Raw genomic sequence first — 20099 nt, 5'->3', positions numbered from 1 at the left:
CTCCCCAAATATGGAAGGGTAATAACAAAATTTACCACCATCTGGTCGCAGCCTAAAAGATGCTGAAAAAGATCCACATAGTCTTTGTACGTGGGGACTTTCCACCTGCCTGTTCTGACTTCCTCCGAGGCCCAACGGTGTTCAGACCTGGACTCAACATCCTGGAGAAGAAGACAACATCTCATTATTGATTCGTAGACTCATGGACAGCTAATGTCAGAACATAATGACTTACAGATTGTCTAAACTAAAATAGCAACCAGTATAAATTCTGCAATAAACTAAAGAAAGTAAGACAACATAATAAAAGAAAGCTGGAAAGTAAAGACAGTGACTGTATCCACTAAGAATTTTGAACATACCTACTTAACCTACCAAACCCACTACAAATCATCCCTCTTCACATGTGACCCAAATTCTCATTACACTAATGGACTGAGAGTTCCTCTAACTTCTATACATTTATATATTATCCTAGATTGTAAAGATTCTTTGTAAAGATGTCAGTATCACAGACAGCAAGATGCCTCAGCAGGTAAACACACTTGCTACCAAGCCTGATGACTTGAGCTTGATTCCTGGAACCCACATGGTGGAAGAAGAGAACTAAATCTTAAACACTGCCTTCTAACCTCCACAAGCTCACTATAGCATGTACACACACAAACACACTCATACAAACACATAAATGAACATTAAAAGAAAAATTTTAAGTATATGTAACATCATTTTATTCCTTAAGAACAACAATATCAACCAACCAGACCTCCTAGAGCTCCCAGAGACCAAACCACCAACCAAAGAGCACACATGGAGCTCCAGCTGCATATGTAGCAAAGAATGGCCTTATCAGGCATCAATGGGAGGATAAGTCCTTGGCCCTATGAAGACTCAATACCCAGGGTGGGGAGATGGGAGGGAGTGGGTGGGTGGTGAAACACTCTCACAGAGGCAGGGGGAGGGGGATGGGATGGGAAATTCCAGGGGGAAACCAGGAAAGGGGATAGCATTTGAAATGTAAGTAAAGAAAATATCCAATAAAAAAATTAATTAATTAAAAAAAGAAGTATGTCTATCTAACAGAGACTGGTATTGATACATGAAACTTCAAAATGTAAGGCATGGGTGAGCTGAATTTGGCTGGCAGATTGCTTGCATGGTATGCATAAAAGCCTGGATTCAGTCCCCAGCACTACATAAGTGTGGCACACTGATAAACAACTGTAAGGCTACCATTTGTAAAGTACAGGCAGCAATATCGGAAGTTCAAAGTGTTCATTGGCTACATCAAGTTCAAAGCTACCATATAATATATAAAAACCTATCTCAAGAAAAAGAGGTGGTGGGACAGGTCCAGGTCAACACCATCAGGACTCAGGGCCTATGCACAGATTGCAGAGCACCCAGAAGAGCCTCAGAAGCTCTCTCTCATCTGAGCCTAATCTCAACTTCCCCCTGGCTAACTATCTGGGGAGAGACCACTAGGAACTCTTGGGGCACAGGTAGCATGGTGCTGTCTAGGAAGAGGTAGTTCTGAACCAGAGACAGAGCCAGGTCACGACCATCTGAACTAACTGCATGCCTGCAAAGAGTCCAATTGCCCTCCTGAGCAAACAGGCCCTCAGTCGGAGACAACAAGATCACCTAACATCACAAATTACAAGATGGCAAGAGGCAAGCAAAAGAACCTAAGGAATGGAAACCAAGACAATCTGGCAACATCAAAACCCAGTTCCCCACAGCAGTAAGTAGTGGATTTCCCAACATACCAAAAAAACAAGATATGGACTTAAAAATCATACTTCATGATGATGATGGAGGTCTGCAAGAAGCACATGAGTAACTCCCTTAAAGAATTATAGGAGAACACATGTAAACAAGTAGAAGACTTTAAAGAGGAAACACAAAAATCACTTAAAGAACTACAGGAAAACACAACCAAACAGGTGAAGGAATTGAAAATGGAAATAGAAACAATAAAGAAATCACAAAAAGAGACAACCCTGGAGACAGAACACCTAGGAAAAAGATACAACAGATAGAAGAAAGGATCTCAGGGACAGAAGATAACAGAGAAAACATTGACACAAAAGTCAGAGAAATTCAAAAATCAAAAAGCTCCTAACCCAGAAAATCCAGCATATCCAGGACACAATGAGGAGACAAAAACCTAAGGATAATAGGTGTAGAAGAGGGCAAAAAATACTAACTAAAAGGCCCAGTAAATATCTTCAACAAAATCATAAAAGAAAACTTCCCTAACCTTAAGAATGAGATGACCATGAACATACAAGAAGCCTACAGAACTCCAAATAGATTGGACCAGAAAAGAAATTCTTCCCAACACATAATAGTCAAAGCACCAAATGTTCAAAACAAAGAAAGAATAGTAAAAGCAATAAAAGAAAAAGGACAAGTAGCACATAAAAGCAGACCTATCAGAATTACACCAGATTTCTCAACAGAAAGTATAAAACCTAGAAGATCCTGGACAGACATCATACAGAACCTAAGAGAACACAAATGCCAGCCCAGGTTACTATATCCAACAAAACTCTCAATTATCACAGATGGAGAAACCAAGATATTCCAGAACAAAACTAAATTACACATCTGTCCACAAGCCCAGCGCTACAAAGGATAATAGATGGAAAGCTCCAACACAAGGAGGGAAACTGCCTCCTAGGAAAAGCAAGAAAATAAACAAAACCAAAAGAAAAAAAGCACACAAATATAATTTTACCTCTAACAACAAAAATAACAAAAAAAAACAATCACAATTCCTTAATATCTCTTAACATCAATGGACTCAATTCCCCAATAAAGAGACATAGGCTATCAGACTGCAAACATAAACAAGATCCAGCATTTTGCTGCTGCATACAGGAAACTCATCTCAGTGACAAAGACAGACACTACCTCATAGTAAAAGGCGGGAAAAGACTTTCTGAGAAATGGTACCAGGAAACAAGCTGGAGTAGCCATTCTAATATTGAATAAAATAGATTTTCAACCAAACGTTATCAAAAAGATAAGAAAGGACACTTTTTTATATATCACAGAAAAAATATCTATCAAGAACTCTTAATACTTAACATCTATGATCCAAATACAAGGGCAACCACGTTCAGAAAACAATCTCTACTGTCTTAGGGAGGGTTTCAATTCCTGCACAACATCAAGACCAAGAAGGAAGTTTGGGAGGAAAGGGTTTATTCAGCTCACACTTCCATACTGCTGTTTATCACCAAAGGAAGTCAGGACAAGAACCCAAGCCGGTCAGGAAGCAGGAGCTGATGCAGAGGCCATGGAAGGATGGTAGTTAGTGGCTTGCTTCCCCTGGCTTGCTCAGTTGGCTTTCTTATAGAACCCAGGTCTACCAGCCCAGGGATGGCACCACCCACAATGGGCTGGGCCCTCCCCCTTTGATCACTAGATGAGAAAATGCCTTACAGCTGGATCTCATGGAGGCATTTTCTCAACTGAAGCGTCTTTCTCTGTGGTAAGTCCACCTTGTGTCAAGTTGACACAAAACCAGCCAGTACACCTACTAAAGCTCAAAGCATATATTGTACCACACCAATAATAGTGGGAGACTTCAACATCCCACTCTCATCAATGGACAGATCATGGAGGCAGAAACTGAACAAAGATGCAGTGAAACTAGCAGAGGTTATGAACCAATTGCAATTAACAGACATCTACAGAACATTTTATCCTAAAACAAAAAAAATACCTTCTTCTCAGCACCTCACGACACATTCTCCAAAATTTACCATTTAATTGGTCACAAAACAGGCCTCAACAGATATAATGAGATCAAAATACTCCCATGCATTTTATCAGATCACCATGGACTAAGGCTGTTCTTTTAATAACAACAAAAACAAAAAGCCCACTACACATAGAAGCTGAAAAATGCACTACTGAATGATAACATGGCCAAGAAAGAAATTAAGAATTTTTTTTAGAATTTAACAAACATCAAGGCACAACATAACCAAATTTATGGGATGCAATGAAAGCAGTTTTAAGAGGAAAACTCATAGCTCAGAGTAACTCCTTCTGGAGAGAGCATACACTAGCAGCTTGACAGCACATCTGAAAGCTCTAGAACAAAAAGAAACAGATACACCCAAGAGGAGTAGAAGGCAGGAAATAATCAAACTCAGAGAAGAAATCAACCAAGTACAAACAAAAAGAACAATACAAAGAATCAACAAAACGAGGAAATGGTTCTTTGAGAAAATCAACAAGATCAATAAACCCTTAGCCAAACTTACTAGAGAGCATACAAAGAGTATCCAAATTAACAAAATCAGAAATGAAAGGGGAGACAAAACAACAGAAACTGAGGAAATTAAAGAAATCACCAGATCCTACTACAAAAGCATATACTCAACAGAATTGGAAAATCTAAAGGAAAAGGACAACTTTCTAGACAGACACCAGGTACAGAAGTTAAATCAGGATCAGATAAACCACAGAAGCAATCATAAAAAAGCCTCCCAACCAAAAAAAGCACAGGACCAGATGGGTTCAGTGCAGAATTCTATCAGACTTTCTTAGAAGAACTAATACCAATACTCTCCAAACAATTCCACAAAATAGAAAAAGAAGGAACACTACCCAACTTACTCTTCGAAGCCACAATTATGCTCATACCTAAACCAGACAAAGGCCCTACAAAGAAAGAGAACTTCAGACCAATTTCCCTCATGAACATTGATGTGAAAATACTTAATAAAATTCTTGCAAACCGAATCCAAGAACATATCAAAATAATAATTCACCATGAACAAGTAGGCTTCATTCCAGGGATGCAGGGACAGTTCAATATAAGAAATCTATCAACATAATTCACTATATAAACAAACTCAAAGAAAAGAACCATATGATCATCTCAGTTGAAGATGAGAAGGAATTTGACAAAATTCAACACCCCTTCATTTTAAAAGTCTTGGAAAAAAAAAAATCAAGAATGCAAGGCCCATACCTAAACATAGTAAAAGTAATACACAGTAAACTGGTAGCTAAAAATCAAACTAAATGGTGAGAAACTTGAAGTAATCCCACTAAAACCAAGGATCAGACGAGGCTGCCCACTTTCCCCCTACCTATTCAAAATAGTACTGGAAGTCCTGGCCAGAGCACTTAGACAGCAAAAGGAAGTCAAAGGGATACAAATCAAAAAGGAAAAATCAGAATATCACTATTTGCACATGATATGATAGTATACTTAAGTGACACCAGATACTCCACCAGAGAACTTCTACAGCTGGTAACTTCAGCAAAGTGGCTGAATATAAAGTTAACATAAACAAATAAGTAGCCTTCTTCTACTCAAAGAATAAACAGGTTGAGAAAGAAATCGGGGAAATGACACCCATCGCAATAGTCACAAACAATATGAAATACCTTGGTGTGGCACTAACTAGGCAAGTGAAAGATCTGTATGACAAGAACTTCAAATCTCTGAAGAAGGAAATTGAAGATCTTAGAAGATAGAAAGATCTCCCATGCTCATGGATTGAAAGAATCAAATTTTAAAAATGGCCATCTTGCCAAAAGCAATCCACAGATTCAATGCAATCTTCATCAAAATTTCAACTCAACTCTTCATAGAGTTAGAAAGAGCAATTTGCAAATTCACTTGGAATAACAAAAAACCTAGGAGAGGAAAAACTATTCTTAACAATAAAAGAACTTCTGGGGAATCACCATCCTTAACCTCAAGCTGTATTTCAGATCAATCATGACTAAAACTGCATGGTATTGGTACAGAGATAGGCAGGTAGATAATGAAAGAGAATTCAAGACCCAGAAATGAACCCACACACCTACGGTCACTTGATCTGACAAAGAAGCTAAAAACATTCAATGTAAAAAGGCCAGCCTCTTCAACAAATGGTGTTGGTTCAACTAGCAGTCAGCATGCAGAAGAATGCAAATTGATCCTTTATTATCTCATTTTGCAAAGCTCAAGTGCAAGTGGATCAAAGACCCCCACATAAAACCAGGTACACTAAAACTATTAGAAGAGAAAGTGGGGAAGAGCTTAGAACACATAGGCACAGGGTAAAGTTTCCTGAACAGAACAGCAATAGCTTATGCTCTATGGTCAAGAATCGACAAATGCGACCTCATGAAATTGCAAAGTTTCTGTAAGACTAAGGACACTGTAAAGAAGACAAACAGCAGCCAACAGATTGAAAAAAAAATCCTATATCTGATAGAGAGGTATTATTAATTAATACGAAGAACTCAAGAAGTTAGACTCCAGAGAATCAAATAATTCTATTCAAAAATGGGGTACGGAGCTAAACAAAGAATTCTTAACTGAGGAATATTGAATGAATGAGAAGCACCTAAAGAAATGTTCAACATCCCTAGTCATCAGGGAAATGCAAATCAAAACAACCCTGAGATTCCACCTCACACCAGTCAGAATGGCTAAGATAAAAAACTCTCAGGTGACAGCAGATGCTGGCGAGGATGTGGAGAAAAAGGAACACTCCGCACTGTTGGTGGGGTTGTAAACTGGTACAACCATTCTGGAAATCAGTCTGGCGGTTCATCAGAAAATTGGACATAGTAGTACCTGAAAACCCAGTGATTCCACTCCTGGGCATATAACCCAAAGACGCTCGAACGTATAACAAGAACACATTCTTCCCTATCCTCATAGCGGCCTTATTTATAATATCCAGAAACTAGAAAGAACCCAGATGTCCTTCAACAGTGCAATGGATACAGAAATTGTCGTAAGTTTACACAATGGAGTACTACTTAGCTATTAGAAACAATGACTTTATGAAATACCTAGGCAAATGGATGGAACTAGAAACTATCATCCTGAGTGAAGTAACCCAGTCACAAAAGAACACACATGATATGTACTCACTGATAAGTGAATACTAGTCCCCAAAAGCTCTAAATGCTCAAGAAACAATTCACAGACCTTATGAAGCTCAAAAAGAAAGCCAGAATGTGAATGCCTCAGTCCTTCTTTGAATGAAAAATAAAACACTCACGGTAGAAAATACAAGGTCAAATAGAGAGAGGAGCAGGGATTGAAGAAAAGATCATCCAGAGACTGCCTTACCTGAGGATCCACCCCACATGCAGCCACCAAACCCAAGCACTATTATCATGTCAAGAAGTGCTTACTATGAGAGACTGATTGATCCAATTGCATATGTAGCTGAAGATAGCAGTGTCTGGGATCAATGTGAGAAGACACCTTTGGTTCAGTGAAGGTGAGTTTTCCCAGTGTAGGGGAATGCCAAGGCACTGTGGTACAAAGGGTGAATGGGGGAGGGTACATATTCATGGAAACAAGAGGAGGGGGATGAGAGGGGGTATAACATTTGAAAGGTAAATACCAAGTATATCCAATAAAATAATTTGAAAAAATAATAGTAAAAAATGAAAGAAAGAAAAAGGGATGGTGGTAGCTAAAACTAAGAAAGTCTTTTTTTATACATTTACTATGGAAACATTGTTTCTAACATCCAGTAATAAGAGCAGGTTTTGAAACTTTTGAATCAAAATTTACCTTTTGAAGGACCACTGGTTTGGAACATATTCTAATTAAACCTTGATGCACTAAAAATAAAGAAGACAAATAATAATGAAGGGAACATTAAGAACCACAATCACTCAATGCAAACAACAATCATGATTTTGCCTCTTAATTTATATGTGAAATTTGTTAATATCTTTAGTTTTAAATTCTGAACTATCGAGAGTCAGACATAAAGTTGGTATGGTAACACATATCTATAATCTCAGCATTTGGAAAGCAGAGGCCGGACAACTGTGGAATTCAAAGTCAACCTAGGCTACATAGTGAGATTCTGTCAAAAATAAAAATAAATAAATAAATAAAATAAAAATAAATCTAGAAGCCAAAGATGTCATAAGAAAAAGGCTTTCTGGTTAAAAAAGAAAAAAAAAAAAAGGCCATAGCTCAGGGGTCTTAATGCCTTGTGGAAGAAATCTTATCAAATAGACATTATAAAACTGCGTTCTAACTATTTATGCTTGTCTAGGGCCACACCACTGTGAATGTACTCCATCTTGTCTACAGTTTTAAGCTTAGAAGTATCTTTCTGCAGTGGGCACCAATTAATGCTGATAATTAATGACTATTGAGTACTCAGCATTAAACGGGATACCTATACCTCCACCAACACCCCAAGGCTCATAGAATATCTTGGAAGAAGAGTAAAATGAATGTTAAAGGCCAGAAGACGAGAAAGAATTCTATGAAATGATGTCTTCTAGACATGACAAATACACTGTAGCTATCTGCACAAAATCAAGTCAACAGGCAGCAGCAATAGTACTCAGTGGGTTATTAGCAACAAAAGAGAGAACACAGATGCGTTAGTGAGACAGAGAAATTAAGGGTTCATACATGGAGTGGGAGGAAGGAGTTGGAGATTGTGGTAATTTGAATGAGACTGGCAGCCACGGGCTCATTTGTACATCTGAATGCTTGGTCTCTCCATTCATGAAACTGTTTGGGAAGAATTAGGAGGTATGGCTTTGTGGAAGAAGGTGTGAACTGGGAGTGAATTTGGAGATTTTAAAAACTCTTGCCTTTTGTCTCTCTGAGCAAACTTGGGGATCAGACGTGAGCTCTCATCTACTGCTGCAGCACCACGGCTGCCTGTCTGCTGCCATGCTCCCTGCCATGCTGACACAGACTAACTAAATTCCCTGTGTCTGTGAGCAAGCCCCAATCATAACTAAGACATGGGCACATAGAACCCAGATGTGTTGTTTACATTTTTGAAATTGCCAAAAAGAAAACAAAAGATTCTACGTAAAGAATAGGTATGATTGACTCCAAAGTCTAATATGAAAGAAAAAAGATCTGTCTCATCAAAATGAAAAGTTCTCTAAAAAGTAGTATATGCACAAAGAATTAGGGAGCCAGATTTTCTTTAAATATATCAAGTAGCATGTTAAATGTTTAGCATTTACCACGGTAAGAATGAAAATAAAGGACAAGCTTACCGACAGCACTAATGCACTTCCAGTGAACTGGTCCTTTCTCTGCTAAGGCTAGGAAAACTTTTACTATGGCTTTACAACACATCAACTGCATTTTGGGACTATACTGAGGGAAGCTGTCTATCTGCACCACCATGAGATGTTCCAGTACTGGAGTATATACCTCCGGAACCTACCAGAAATGGAGAAAAACTCAAAATTAGAACAGGGAATAAATATAATATTTTAATAGAATATGTATTATAATGAGACATAAATATTTTAATATACAAAATATAGGTAGAAGAAATAATCTATTACAATTGAAGTGGTCATAAGTACATATAAACTTGCTAACCTGTCTAACTATTGCAGCTGCCAGAATCAAGCTGTCTGAGTGGTATTTACAGCATACTTCTAAGTGGCTATCTGAATCTTTCAGAAAGATGGAAAAGGTAACAACTATTTTTTCTGCTCCAGACTCTTAAATTATGTGTTGTGATCCAAATGAGATCATTCAATTAACTATGGAGATCATACGATATATCAGAATAGTAAAACATTTCCAAATACCCAGATGACAAGTTAATTTTTAAAAAAAAATCAAACAGGTAAAGAACATGAGGTATAGGGATGGAGAGACATTTCAGAGTTTAAGAGCTCTGATGCTCTCCCAGGGTAAGAGCCATTCCTAGTACCCAAAATGCCAGCCCACAACTGTCTATAACTACAGGTCCAAGTGATCTAATGCCTTCTTCTGGCCTTTCAAAGGCCAGTCATGCATGTAGTGCTCAGACACCCATTCAGGCAAAACACTCAAACACAGAATAATTAACAAAAAAGAAATAAAGAATCCGAGGGACTTCTAGAAGTGTTTGTCTGTTGTGTCACATGACTTAACCACACCCTAGCTCCTGAACACACGCATCATGTATTGTGCCAATATGTATTGTCTGAAACACTTTAACTTGAATTAAAATTGCATTATGAATTAGCCTTTTTATTTGACATGATGATTCCTTCCTCTTTTAAGAAAAATAATGACTAATAAAAAGTGTTATTTTTCTATCATTCCTCAGCATGTAAGTATTAAATTACTATATCTTTGAATTATATTGTATTAGAATGTTTGGCTTTACAAGCTACTGTTGAGGCTGGAGACACACAGGGCTAGGTAGTTGGAAGCACCTGTTGCCCTGACAGAGGATGTGGTTCCCAGAGCCCACATGGCAGCTCACAAGTGCTACCAAGGTGTCGCTCTAGTTCTAGGAACATCCCTGGACATCAGATACACAGAAGGTGCATATTCAGATATGCAGGCAAAATACTTGAATGCCTAAGAAATAAAAATAAGTAGAATCTGTTTAAAACAACAACAAAACTTCGCCCTTTTCCGTTAAAAAAAATCATTAAATGAATAATGTCTTGGAATAAAAGGAAAATCGTTAAATGAATAATGGCTTGAGATTAGGACAATATTTCCAGTTCTGACATGGCCCTAAACATATTTTTGCCAGTTTGCGCTATACATTTAGACCAAGAAGCACTCTCAGCTTTGGTAGTTGTAAAATCATTTATCAATTCTGATACTGTACATCCTTTAGCAGCAAATAAAAACCAGAATTTAAATCTTTATGTAAAAGTAAACAAATGGGCTGGAGAGATGGCTTAGTGGTTAAGAGCACTGACTGCTCTTCCAGAGGTCCTGAGTCCAATTCCCAGCAACCACATGGTGGCTCTCAACCATCGATAATAAAATCTGATGCCCTCTTCTGGTCTGTCATACACATAAATTAAATAATTTTTTTTAAAAGGTCATCTAAAAAAAGAAAAGTAAACAAGTAATCCATTTAATTAGGATGTAAATTTCCTTTAATCTTCAATAAATGGTAAAACTGTAAATTTTCTTTAATCTTTAATAAACAGTAAAATTATATAGAAACCAAAAAATTGTTTTAAAATAAACCTATTCTTTATTATCAGAAAATATTTGATTTGTACAACTATTTAATGTATTTATATACCCAGGACTATAGCAATCTTGCCCTGGTTTTAAAAAAAGAAAAGATCAGGCATGGAAACAGTTTCAGTAACCCTGTTTTAGAAAACAACAACAAAACCCATGACACAAATACTAATAAGTTGTCATGAGGCATATGACAATAAGTTGTCATGAGTTCCTACACTGAATGTACTCCACATCATTCAAAATTCCTTGTGGAGAGCTCTGTCCTTCCACAAAAGAGAATGCCCAGAACAGGGGAGGGTTTTAAGTGTCTGTCTCAGCCTCACCTTCCCCACACATTTTCCAGCTCCTACTAAGATTCATAAAGCAGTTGGGATGTCTCAGACTCAGAGTTGTGACATGCCAAACCTGGCTAAATTGAAAGCCAAGAATCCTCTAGTTCCCAATATTTCAGTCTGGACGAGTTGCAATCCCTGAAGGGCAGTTACTGCCTCATCTCAAAGCTTTTGTGTTCCTTCTCAGTCTCTGAGCTAGCATGGGACCCGAGTTAAGAATAACCTTTACAGGTCCAGCAGACTATTAGGCTAGCAAACAACTTTCATTAGCACCTGTCCTTTGGAATTTTTACTACCTATTGTTAAAAGAAATATTAGTGAGTTTTGGATAGATGATAAGCAATGCTGCTGATTCCAAGAGCTTACAATTATAATGGTATTTGTTAGACACTTGTTGCTAAACTTCGTTGTTTCAAAAAATTAAATTAATATCTGCAAGCAAGTTTCTGGCGAATCAACCATTTTATATTGTTATTAAGGAGCTCCACAATTGATAATTTAACCAGGAAATTCTGTGCTTTTAATTAATTAAAAATATTAATTGTGGAAATAAGTTTAAGTACTTACAAACATGCTCAGTGTAACCATTTCACTTACTGTGTCAAGGTAAAGCAAGACACTTGCAATAGACTGAAGGAAACTTGGCATCTGGTAAACATGGTCCTCAGTAGCATCTGTCTGAGTGAGGAACATCTGCTTACAGCGCTGAATGAGCTCCACGTACATGAAGTCAACATCTTTCGCATTTATACGCTTGCAAGGCTTTTGGAAAGGCAAAACAGAAACCAGAATCTTTATCAGCATCAAAACAAAGATATTCTAACATGTCATATTAAGACATGTGGTTATAAACTCCTGAATATTATCAATGTAAGTTGTTTACTTATCTTACTGTACATAACATATTGTGTCTTATAATTCTCATAACTATATATATTCAGATCCTAAATAGTTACTTATACACATTGTTAATTATGATCTAGGCTGTTTAAAGAACTGTTCTTACTACGCACTGGCCCCGAAATGCTAAGAGATTTCTCACATCTTACTTTGTCCCTGGATTAGCTAGAGCTGCAAACAGAAACAAATGGAGATAGGAGTGAAGTGGGGTAGACAAGGCCTAGGCTAACTCTGAATTAGTATGTAACCCAGGCTGTCCTCAATATGTAGCAAATTAGCTTCCTGAAGCCTGGATTATAGGTAGAAATACAGCTAATCTTCTAAATACATTACTTTTCTGTCTTAAAAGATTGTTTAAAACTTCAAGTTAACACAACTATAGATTCATATCTAGTCATAATTTAGTTATATCTATATTTATGTGTGTATATATGTGTGTGTATGTGTATATATGTGTGTATGTGTATATATATGTATATATGTACACACACACACAGTTTTATAGTTTTTAATGAGGGAATTGAAGAGTACAAAGGAAAAGAGGATGCTTCTAACCTTCAAAATTAAACTTATATTTGCTTAGAGGTGTTTGTATTTCTTGGCTAACTGTGTCCTAGGTGTGTTTAGATGGCCTAACCTGGACCTAGAGCACTACGTAGTCCAGGTTGGCCACAACTCTTAATTCTCCTGCCTCTGTTTCCTGCACTGGAATTACAGACATGTATCAGGTAAGAGCTATGTCTTTTTACAATCAATTGAGGGTAGCTTTTGAGAGATTAGCTAACTTATCTTGGTCTTTGTGTGTGTGTGTGTGTGTGTGTGTGTGTGTGTGTGTGTGTGTGTGTGTGTATGAAACAGAATAAGTCATTGGTGAACTATGGGGAATCTAAGATAATGCATGTATGCCAGTACATAGTAAACACTGAAAATTGAACTGTTAATAGAATAAATACCAATAATAGATTCCTGTAAATAACTAAATAAAACCAAAACCATAAAATACAGTAAAGGAATGAATCATACTCCCGCAAATAGTCCATATCCACGAATAGCAATGGCTAAGTCCTTGTTGCTCGAATCTGCATTTCTGATGATTCCATAGAACTGTTCCATAAAGTACTTCAGCCTGTTCTTATGCAACTCTGCATCTTCTGCCACAGTAAATGAAATCTGTAATTGCATGACAGTTACTCCTTAGAAATATTTACTAGAAAAATAAAAGGACTTAAACAAATTACTATTAACATACTGTTTGATTTCATTTATTCAGAACCCTCTGCTTCAATGTGCTTAGTTAACAAAAGTCCAGAAAAGGCAATTTCTTTTTTTTTATTACTCTGTATTTACATTTGAGAAGTTATACATTTACCCTGCCCCATCCCATCCCCCCTCCCTCTCCAGTTGCCTTCACAAAGGTGCACTCCCTCCTAATCACCCTCTCCACCCCATTGCCTTGGTATTCCCCTACATTGGGAAACATGCCTTCCCTGGGCCAAAAGCCTCTTCTCACATTGATGCCAGACACTGTTATCTTCAGCTACATATGCAACTGGATCAATAGGTCTGTCAAAGTGCACAAAGGTTGGTGTTTTAGTCCATGAGAGTTTTGGAGAGTTTGATGGGTTGATAATGTTGTTATCTTCCCATGAGGTTGCAACCCCTTTCAGGTCCTTTGGTACTTTCTTTAGCAACCTCACTGGGGGTCCCCGTTCAGCCCGATGGTTAACTGCAAGCATGCTCAGCTGTATATGACTCTAGCATAGTCCCTGAGGAGGCATCTCTATCTGGTTTCTTTCTACCAGTAAGTACTTTTTGGGAACTGCTATAGTGCTTGGATTTGGTGACTGCATATGGCAATTTCTTAACTATAGAAAGAGGAACACTTTCCACTGTTGGTGGGATTGTAAACTGATACAACCACTCTGGAAATCAGTCTGGTGGTTCCTCAGAAAATTGGACATAATACTACCTGAAGACCCAGCTATTCCACTTCTGGGCATACCCCAGAGATGCTCCAACATACAACAAAGACACATGCACCACAATGTTCATTGCAGCTCTATTTATAATAGCCAGAAGCTGGAAAAAACCCAGATATACTCCAGTAGATGAATGGATAAAAAACTTGTGGTACATTTACACAGTGGAGTACTGCTCAGCTATCAGAAACAATGGCTTAACGAAATTCTTAAGAAAATGGATGCATCTAGAGAATATCATCCTGAGTGAGATAATCCAGTCACAAAAGAACAGACATAGTATATAGTCACTGATAATGGAATACTAACCCCAGAAAGCTCTGAACACCCCAGAAACAACTCACAGACTGTGTGAAGTTCAACAGCAACAAAAAAAAAGAATATATTTTAATTAAAATAGAACTGTATCACATCCCCCTTTCCTTCCTACAGCCCCTCCCAGTTTCACTCCTATCCCCTCAAATTAATAGCCTCTTTTCCTATACTATTGTTACATATATACATATGTGTATGTATATGTATGCACAAATACTTAATTACAACCTTAAAAAATATATTCGTGTACTTCTATGCAAAAATGCTTAAAAATTTGTACATTTATCTTTGTTTTTTAAAATAAGTTTAAAAAACAAAGTCAAAACTTAAAAAAAAAAAGTCTTGCAGCTTTTCAAATCAATTAGATTCTCTCTTTTTTATAGTCTTACATTAAAAAAAAAGAATATACTGTTATGTGATACTTTCTCTGAGAGAGAGTGGGATGGGGGGAGACCAAGAAAATGGAGATGATCAGAAAAGGGCACTTGATACTTAAATTTTTCTTAGCTACACTTGTTTGTTTGTGGGGCTATATAGTATACTGTGGGGGGCAGGGAGACAAACTCTGAAAGTCCCACCATCTGAGATACTGAACTCAGTCAACAGGCTTAGTGGTAATTCTTTACTCAATAAGCCATCAGCCCAAAATTTCAGGTATTTCTGAGATCCAGTTACAAGGGATATCACTAAAACTACATGCAGGAAAAGAAAAAAGATCACTGTTGCCTTAACCGGGATTTCTACTGCTGTGATAAACATCAGGACCAAAAACAATTTAGGGAGAAATTTGTTTAAGCTAAACACTTCCACATCACAATCCAACACTGAGAGAAGGGCAAGAACTTCAGCAGGACAGTAACCTGGAGGCAGGAAGCAAAGCAGAAGCCATGGAAGAGTGCTGTTCACTGGCTTTCTTTACCTGGCTTGCTCAATTTCTTTTCTTATACACCCCAGGATCACCTGCCCAACAGTGACATTGCCCACAATGGGCTGGGCTTTCTTACATCAATTATCAATCAGGAAAATGCTGAATAGACGGGCCTAACAATCTTATAGAAGCATTTTCTCAACTACAATTCCTTCTTCTCAGATTAGCCTAGTTTGTGTCAAGTTAACATAAAAACTAGCCAGCATAACTACCTACCACATAAACAACAAACTACTATGTGAAGAACATTCGAGTTCAAACAGCATTCATTGTACTCAAGTGTAAAAAACAATCTGGGTAATTATCAAAGGCAGGGTGGGAACATTAACGACTTGCACTGCTAATTTACCAATATATTTCCTAATTATTCCCAAAGCATTATATCTGAGCATGTCCTTCTGGCCTCTTTAGTCACAGTAATTTTGAAAACATGAAATTATCACACAAATCGCTTTAAAATGTTTCCCGACAAGTAAATAATTAGTCTAGCCAACGTGGCTCACTCTACAGGAAGTCTGACCTAGTAGAACTACAGAGAGTTCAAGGCCTGGATTACACTGAGTCTCACATCGTCGTTTTCTTGGATGTAGGATGTAGGATATCAGATTTGAACAGTCTTCTTTACACTTTTTGTTGGTTTCTTTTGTTTATTGTTTTGCTTTTTGTTTTTTTTTTTAATTCCGTATGTGTGTATGGTGGTTGTGGTTTCTCTGTGCAGCTCTGGCCATCCTGGAACTCATTCTGTAGACCAGACTGGACTCAAACTCAGAGATCCACCTGCCTCTGCATCCCAAGTGCTGTGATAATAGGTGTGTGCCACCACTGTCTGGCTATTTTTGTGTTTTGAGTAGCTCGGGCTAACTGGCCTGCAACAGTCCTCTGTCCTGGGCTGGGATAACAAACAAGAACTACAGCACCTAGCCTTCTATGTACACACTTACATGCTCGTGAACATGTGTGCATACACTCGCACATTTAAATATGTACTCATACTTAAATTCTATGTAATAAACCTGCAACGTTTTTTCACAGAAACTTTATATAAAACTGAGTTTTTGGAAAAAGTTTTATCCCACAGGATAATGCTTAAATTTAAAATTGTACATTCCGTAGCTAAAATAATAATAAAAAAAGAAAGAAAGTTGGCAGACATCTACTAGCTATCTTCAAGAAATGAAAAAAAAAGACTCATGGAGCAAATTAAGAGTCCAGAAAGAACTAGAAAAGATGTAAATACAGTACTCATACATGAAACGCTCGTGAAATTAAATCTCTTTCTAAAACGAAGAAAGAAGATCCTAGAGAGATTAATTCATTAAGAATATACGTTGTGACGGACAACAGCGGAGATCCAGGGACGCAGGCCTGGTGAGACTGCACTGCAAATAGCCGGGGAGCAGAGAGGTCTGGGCCAAGTGCGGGGAAAATGCCCCACCCCAATTGGTTCAGGGGAACAGGAACTCTTCCATAGGGAATAGGTTTCCACCCAGAGGGCCCGTGCATTCGGACTAAACACTCAGGCCATCTGCCACCTGGAACAGAGGAGATCAAGGGACATAGGCCAGGTACACTGGAGAGACAGGAACTAATCACTGACAACAAGACCACGTATAACACAGGCAACAAGATGGCAAGAGGAAAGTGAAAGAACTTACCCAATGCAAACCAAAACAACCTGGCAACACCAGAACCCAGCTCTCCCATCACTGCAAACATTGGAATGCCAAACACTCCAGAAAAAGAAGACTCAGACCTGAAATCATACCTCAAGATGATGATAGAGATCCTTAAACAAGAACGGGCGGAAAAGGATAAAGAAATAGAAACTTTTAAAACAAAAACACAAAAATCACTCAAAAAAAATCAAAGAACTAGAGGGAAACAAAACCAAACAGATGAAGGAATTGAAGAAGGAATTGAAAATGGAAATGGAAACAATAAAGAAAATACTAAAAGACATAACCATGGAGGTAGAAAACCTAAAAAAGAAATCATTAGTCACAGATGCAAGCATCTCCAACAGACTACAAGAGATGGAAGAGAGAATCTCAGAAGCCAAAGACAACATGGAAAACATAGACAAAACAGTCTGAGAAGATGCAAAAGCCAAAAACCTCCTAACTCAAAAAATTCAGGAGATCCAGGACACAATGAGAAGACTAAACCTAAGGATAATAGGAATAGAAGAGGGCGAAGAATATCAACTAAGAGGCACAGTAAATATCTTCAACAAAATCGTAGAAGAAAACTTCCCTACCCTTAAGAATGAGATGACCATGAGAATAAAAGAAGCCTACAGAACTCCAAATAGATTGGACCAGAAAAAAAATTCCTCCCGACACATAATAGTCAAAATGCCAAGTGCCCAAAGCAAAGAAAGAATACTAAAAACAGTAAGGGAAAAAGGTCATGTAACATATAAAGGCAGACCAATCAGAATCACACCCGATTTCTCAACAGAGACTATGAAAGCTAAAAGAGCCTGGACAGACATCATGCAGACCCCTAAGACAATACAAGTGTCAGCCCAAGCTACTATACCCAGCAAAACTATCAATCACCAAAGATGAAGACACCAAAATATTCCAGGACAAAACTAAATTTACACAGTATCTGACCACAAACCCAGCACTACAACGAATTATAGGTGAAAAACCGAATACAAGGAGGGAAACTACATCCTAGTAAAAACAAGAGAATACCTAAACAAGAAAACCAAAAGAAGAATGACACACAGACACAATCCTACCTCTAAAAGAAAAATTAGCAGGAAACAGCAATCACTATTCCTTAATATCTGTTAACATAAATGGACTCAATTACCCAATAAAAAGACATAGGCTATCAGGCTGGATATATAAACAGAATCCAACATTTTGCTGCATACAGGAAACTCATATCTCGGAGACAAAGACAGACACTATCTCAGAGTAAAAGGTTGGGAAATAACCTTCCAAGCAAACGGCTCCAAGAAGCAAGCTGAAGTAGCTATTCTAATATCGAATAAAGTTGATTTTCAACCAAAAGTTATCAAAAAAGATAAGGAAGGACACTGGGAAAATTTGTCAGGAGAAACTCTCAATCCTTAACATCTATTCTCCAAACACAAGAGCACACATATTCATAAAAGAAACCCTACTAAAGCTCAAAAAAATACATTGCAACCCCACAAAATAAAAGTGAAAGACCTCAACACCCCACTCTCAAAAATGAACAGATCATGAAAACAGAAACTGAACAAGGACACAGTGAAACCAGCAGAGGTTATGAACCAAATGGAATTAATAAACATCTACAGAACATATCCTAAAACAAAAGAATATACCTTCTCAGTACCTCACGGCACCTTCTCCAAAATTGACCATATAATTGGTCACAGAACAAGCCTCAATAGATATAAGAAGATTGAAATACTCCCATGCATCCTATCAGATCACCAAGGTCTAAGGCTGGTCTTTAATAACAACAAAGACAACAAAAAGCCCATATACACATGGAAACGAAACAATGCTCTATTAAACGATAGCATGGTCAATGAAGAAATAAAGAAAGAAAAAAAGGATTTTCTAGAATTTAATGAAAATGAAAACACGACATACCCAAACCTATGGGATACAATGAAAACAGCACTGAGAGGAAAACTCATAGCTCTGAGTGCTTCCAAAAAGAAACTGGAGAGAGCACACACTAGCAGCTTGACAGCACAGCTGAGAACTCTAGAACAAAAGGAAGGAGATACAACCAAGAGTAGAAGGCAAGAAATAATCAAACTCAGAGCAGAAATTGACCAAACAGAAACAAAAAGAACCATTCAACGAATCAAAAAAACCAAGTTCTTTGAAAAAATTAATAAGATTGATAAAGCCTTAGCCAGACTAACTAGAGGACAAAGAAAAAGCATCCAAATTAACGAAATTAGAATGGAAAGTGGAGACATAACAACTAAAACTGAGAAAATTCAAGAAATCATCAGATCCTACTACAAAAGCCTATACTCAACAAAGCTGGAAAATCTAGAGGAAATGGATGAATTCCTAGACAGAGACCAGGTACTAAAGTTAAATCAGGACCAGGTAAACTATCTAAATAATCCCATAACACCTAAAGAAATAGAAGCAGTCGTCAAAAGCCTCCCAACCAAAAAGAGCCCAGGTCCAGATGGGTTCAGTGCAGAATTTTATCAGACATTTATTGACAACCTAATAATAATAATCTCCAAACTGTTCGACAAAATAGAGTCAGATAAAACACTACCTAACTAATTTTTCGAGGTCACAATAACCCTCATTCCTAAACCACACAAAGACCCTACAAGTAAAGAGAACTTCAGACCAATCTCATTTATGAACATTGATGCAAAAGTACTCAACAAAATTCTTGCAAATGAATCCAAGAACACATCAAAACAATCATTCACCATGATCAAGTAGGCTTCATCCCTGGGATGCAGAGATGGTTTAATATACAGAAATCCATCAATGTAATCCACCATATAAACAAACTCAAAGAAAAAAACTACATGGTCATCTCACTAAATGCTGAGAAAGCATTTGACAAAATTCAATACCCCTTCATGTTAAAAGTCTTGATAAGAACAGGAATCCAAGGCCCATACCTAAACATAATAAAAGCAATATACAGCAAACCAATAGCCAACATCAAACTTTATGGTG

The 20099-nt window shown here is 37.6% G+C and overlaps 1 protein-coding gene across 1 annotated transcript in view; it reads right to left on the bottom strand.

Annotated features, from left to right (window-relative positions):
• Window positions 1–20099, bottom strand: part of PRKDC (protein kinase, DNA-activated, catalytic subunit) — a gene marked incomplete at its 5' end in the record, with an annotated part of 200876 nt that overhangs the window by 161810 nt on the left and 18967 nt on the right. Inside the window, 5 exons of the mRNA XM_080918907.1 lie at window positions 36–161; window positions 7559–7608; window positions 9028–9196; window positions 11902–12066; window positions 13228–13374. Of these exons, the coding sequence (XP_080775033.1) occupies window positions 36–161; window positions 7559–7608; window positions 9028–9196; window positions 11902–12066; window positions 13228–13374 (657 nt within the window). The remainder of the gene's footprint in view (window positions 1–35; window positions 162–7558; window positions 7609–9027; window positions 9197–11901; window positions 12067–13227; window positions 13375–20099) is intronic.

Source organism: Micromys minutus, assembly GCF_963924665.1.
Source record: "Micromys minutus genome assembly, chromosome: 7".
In the NCBI taxonomy this organism is placed as follows: domain Eukaryota; kingdom Metazoa; phylum Chordata; class Mammalia; order Rodentia; family Muridae; genus Micromys; species Micromys minutus.
The sequence above is the reverse complement of the archived record's forward strand: the minus strand, read 5'-3'. Positions and strand labels throughout refer to the sequence as shown.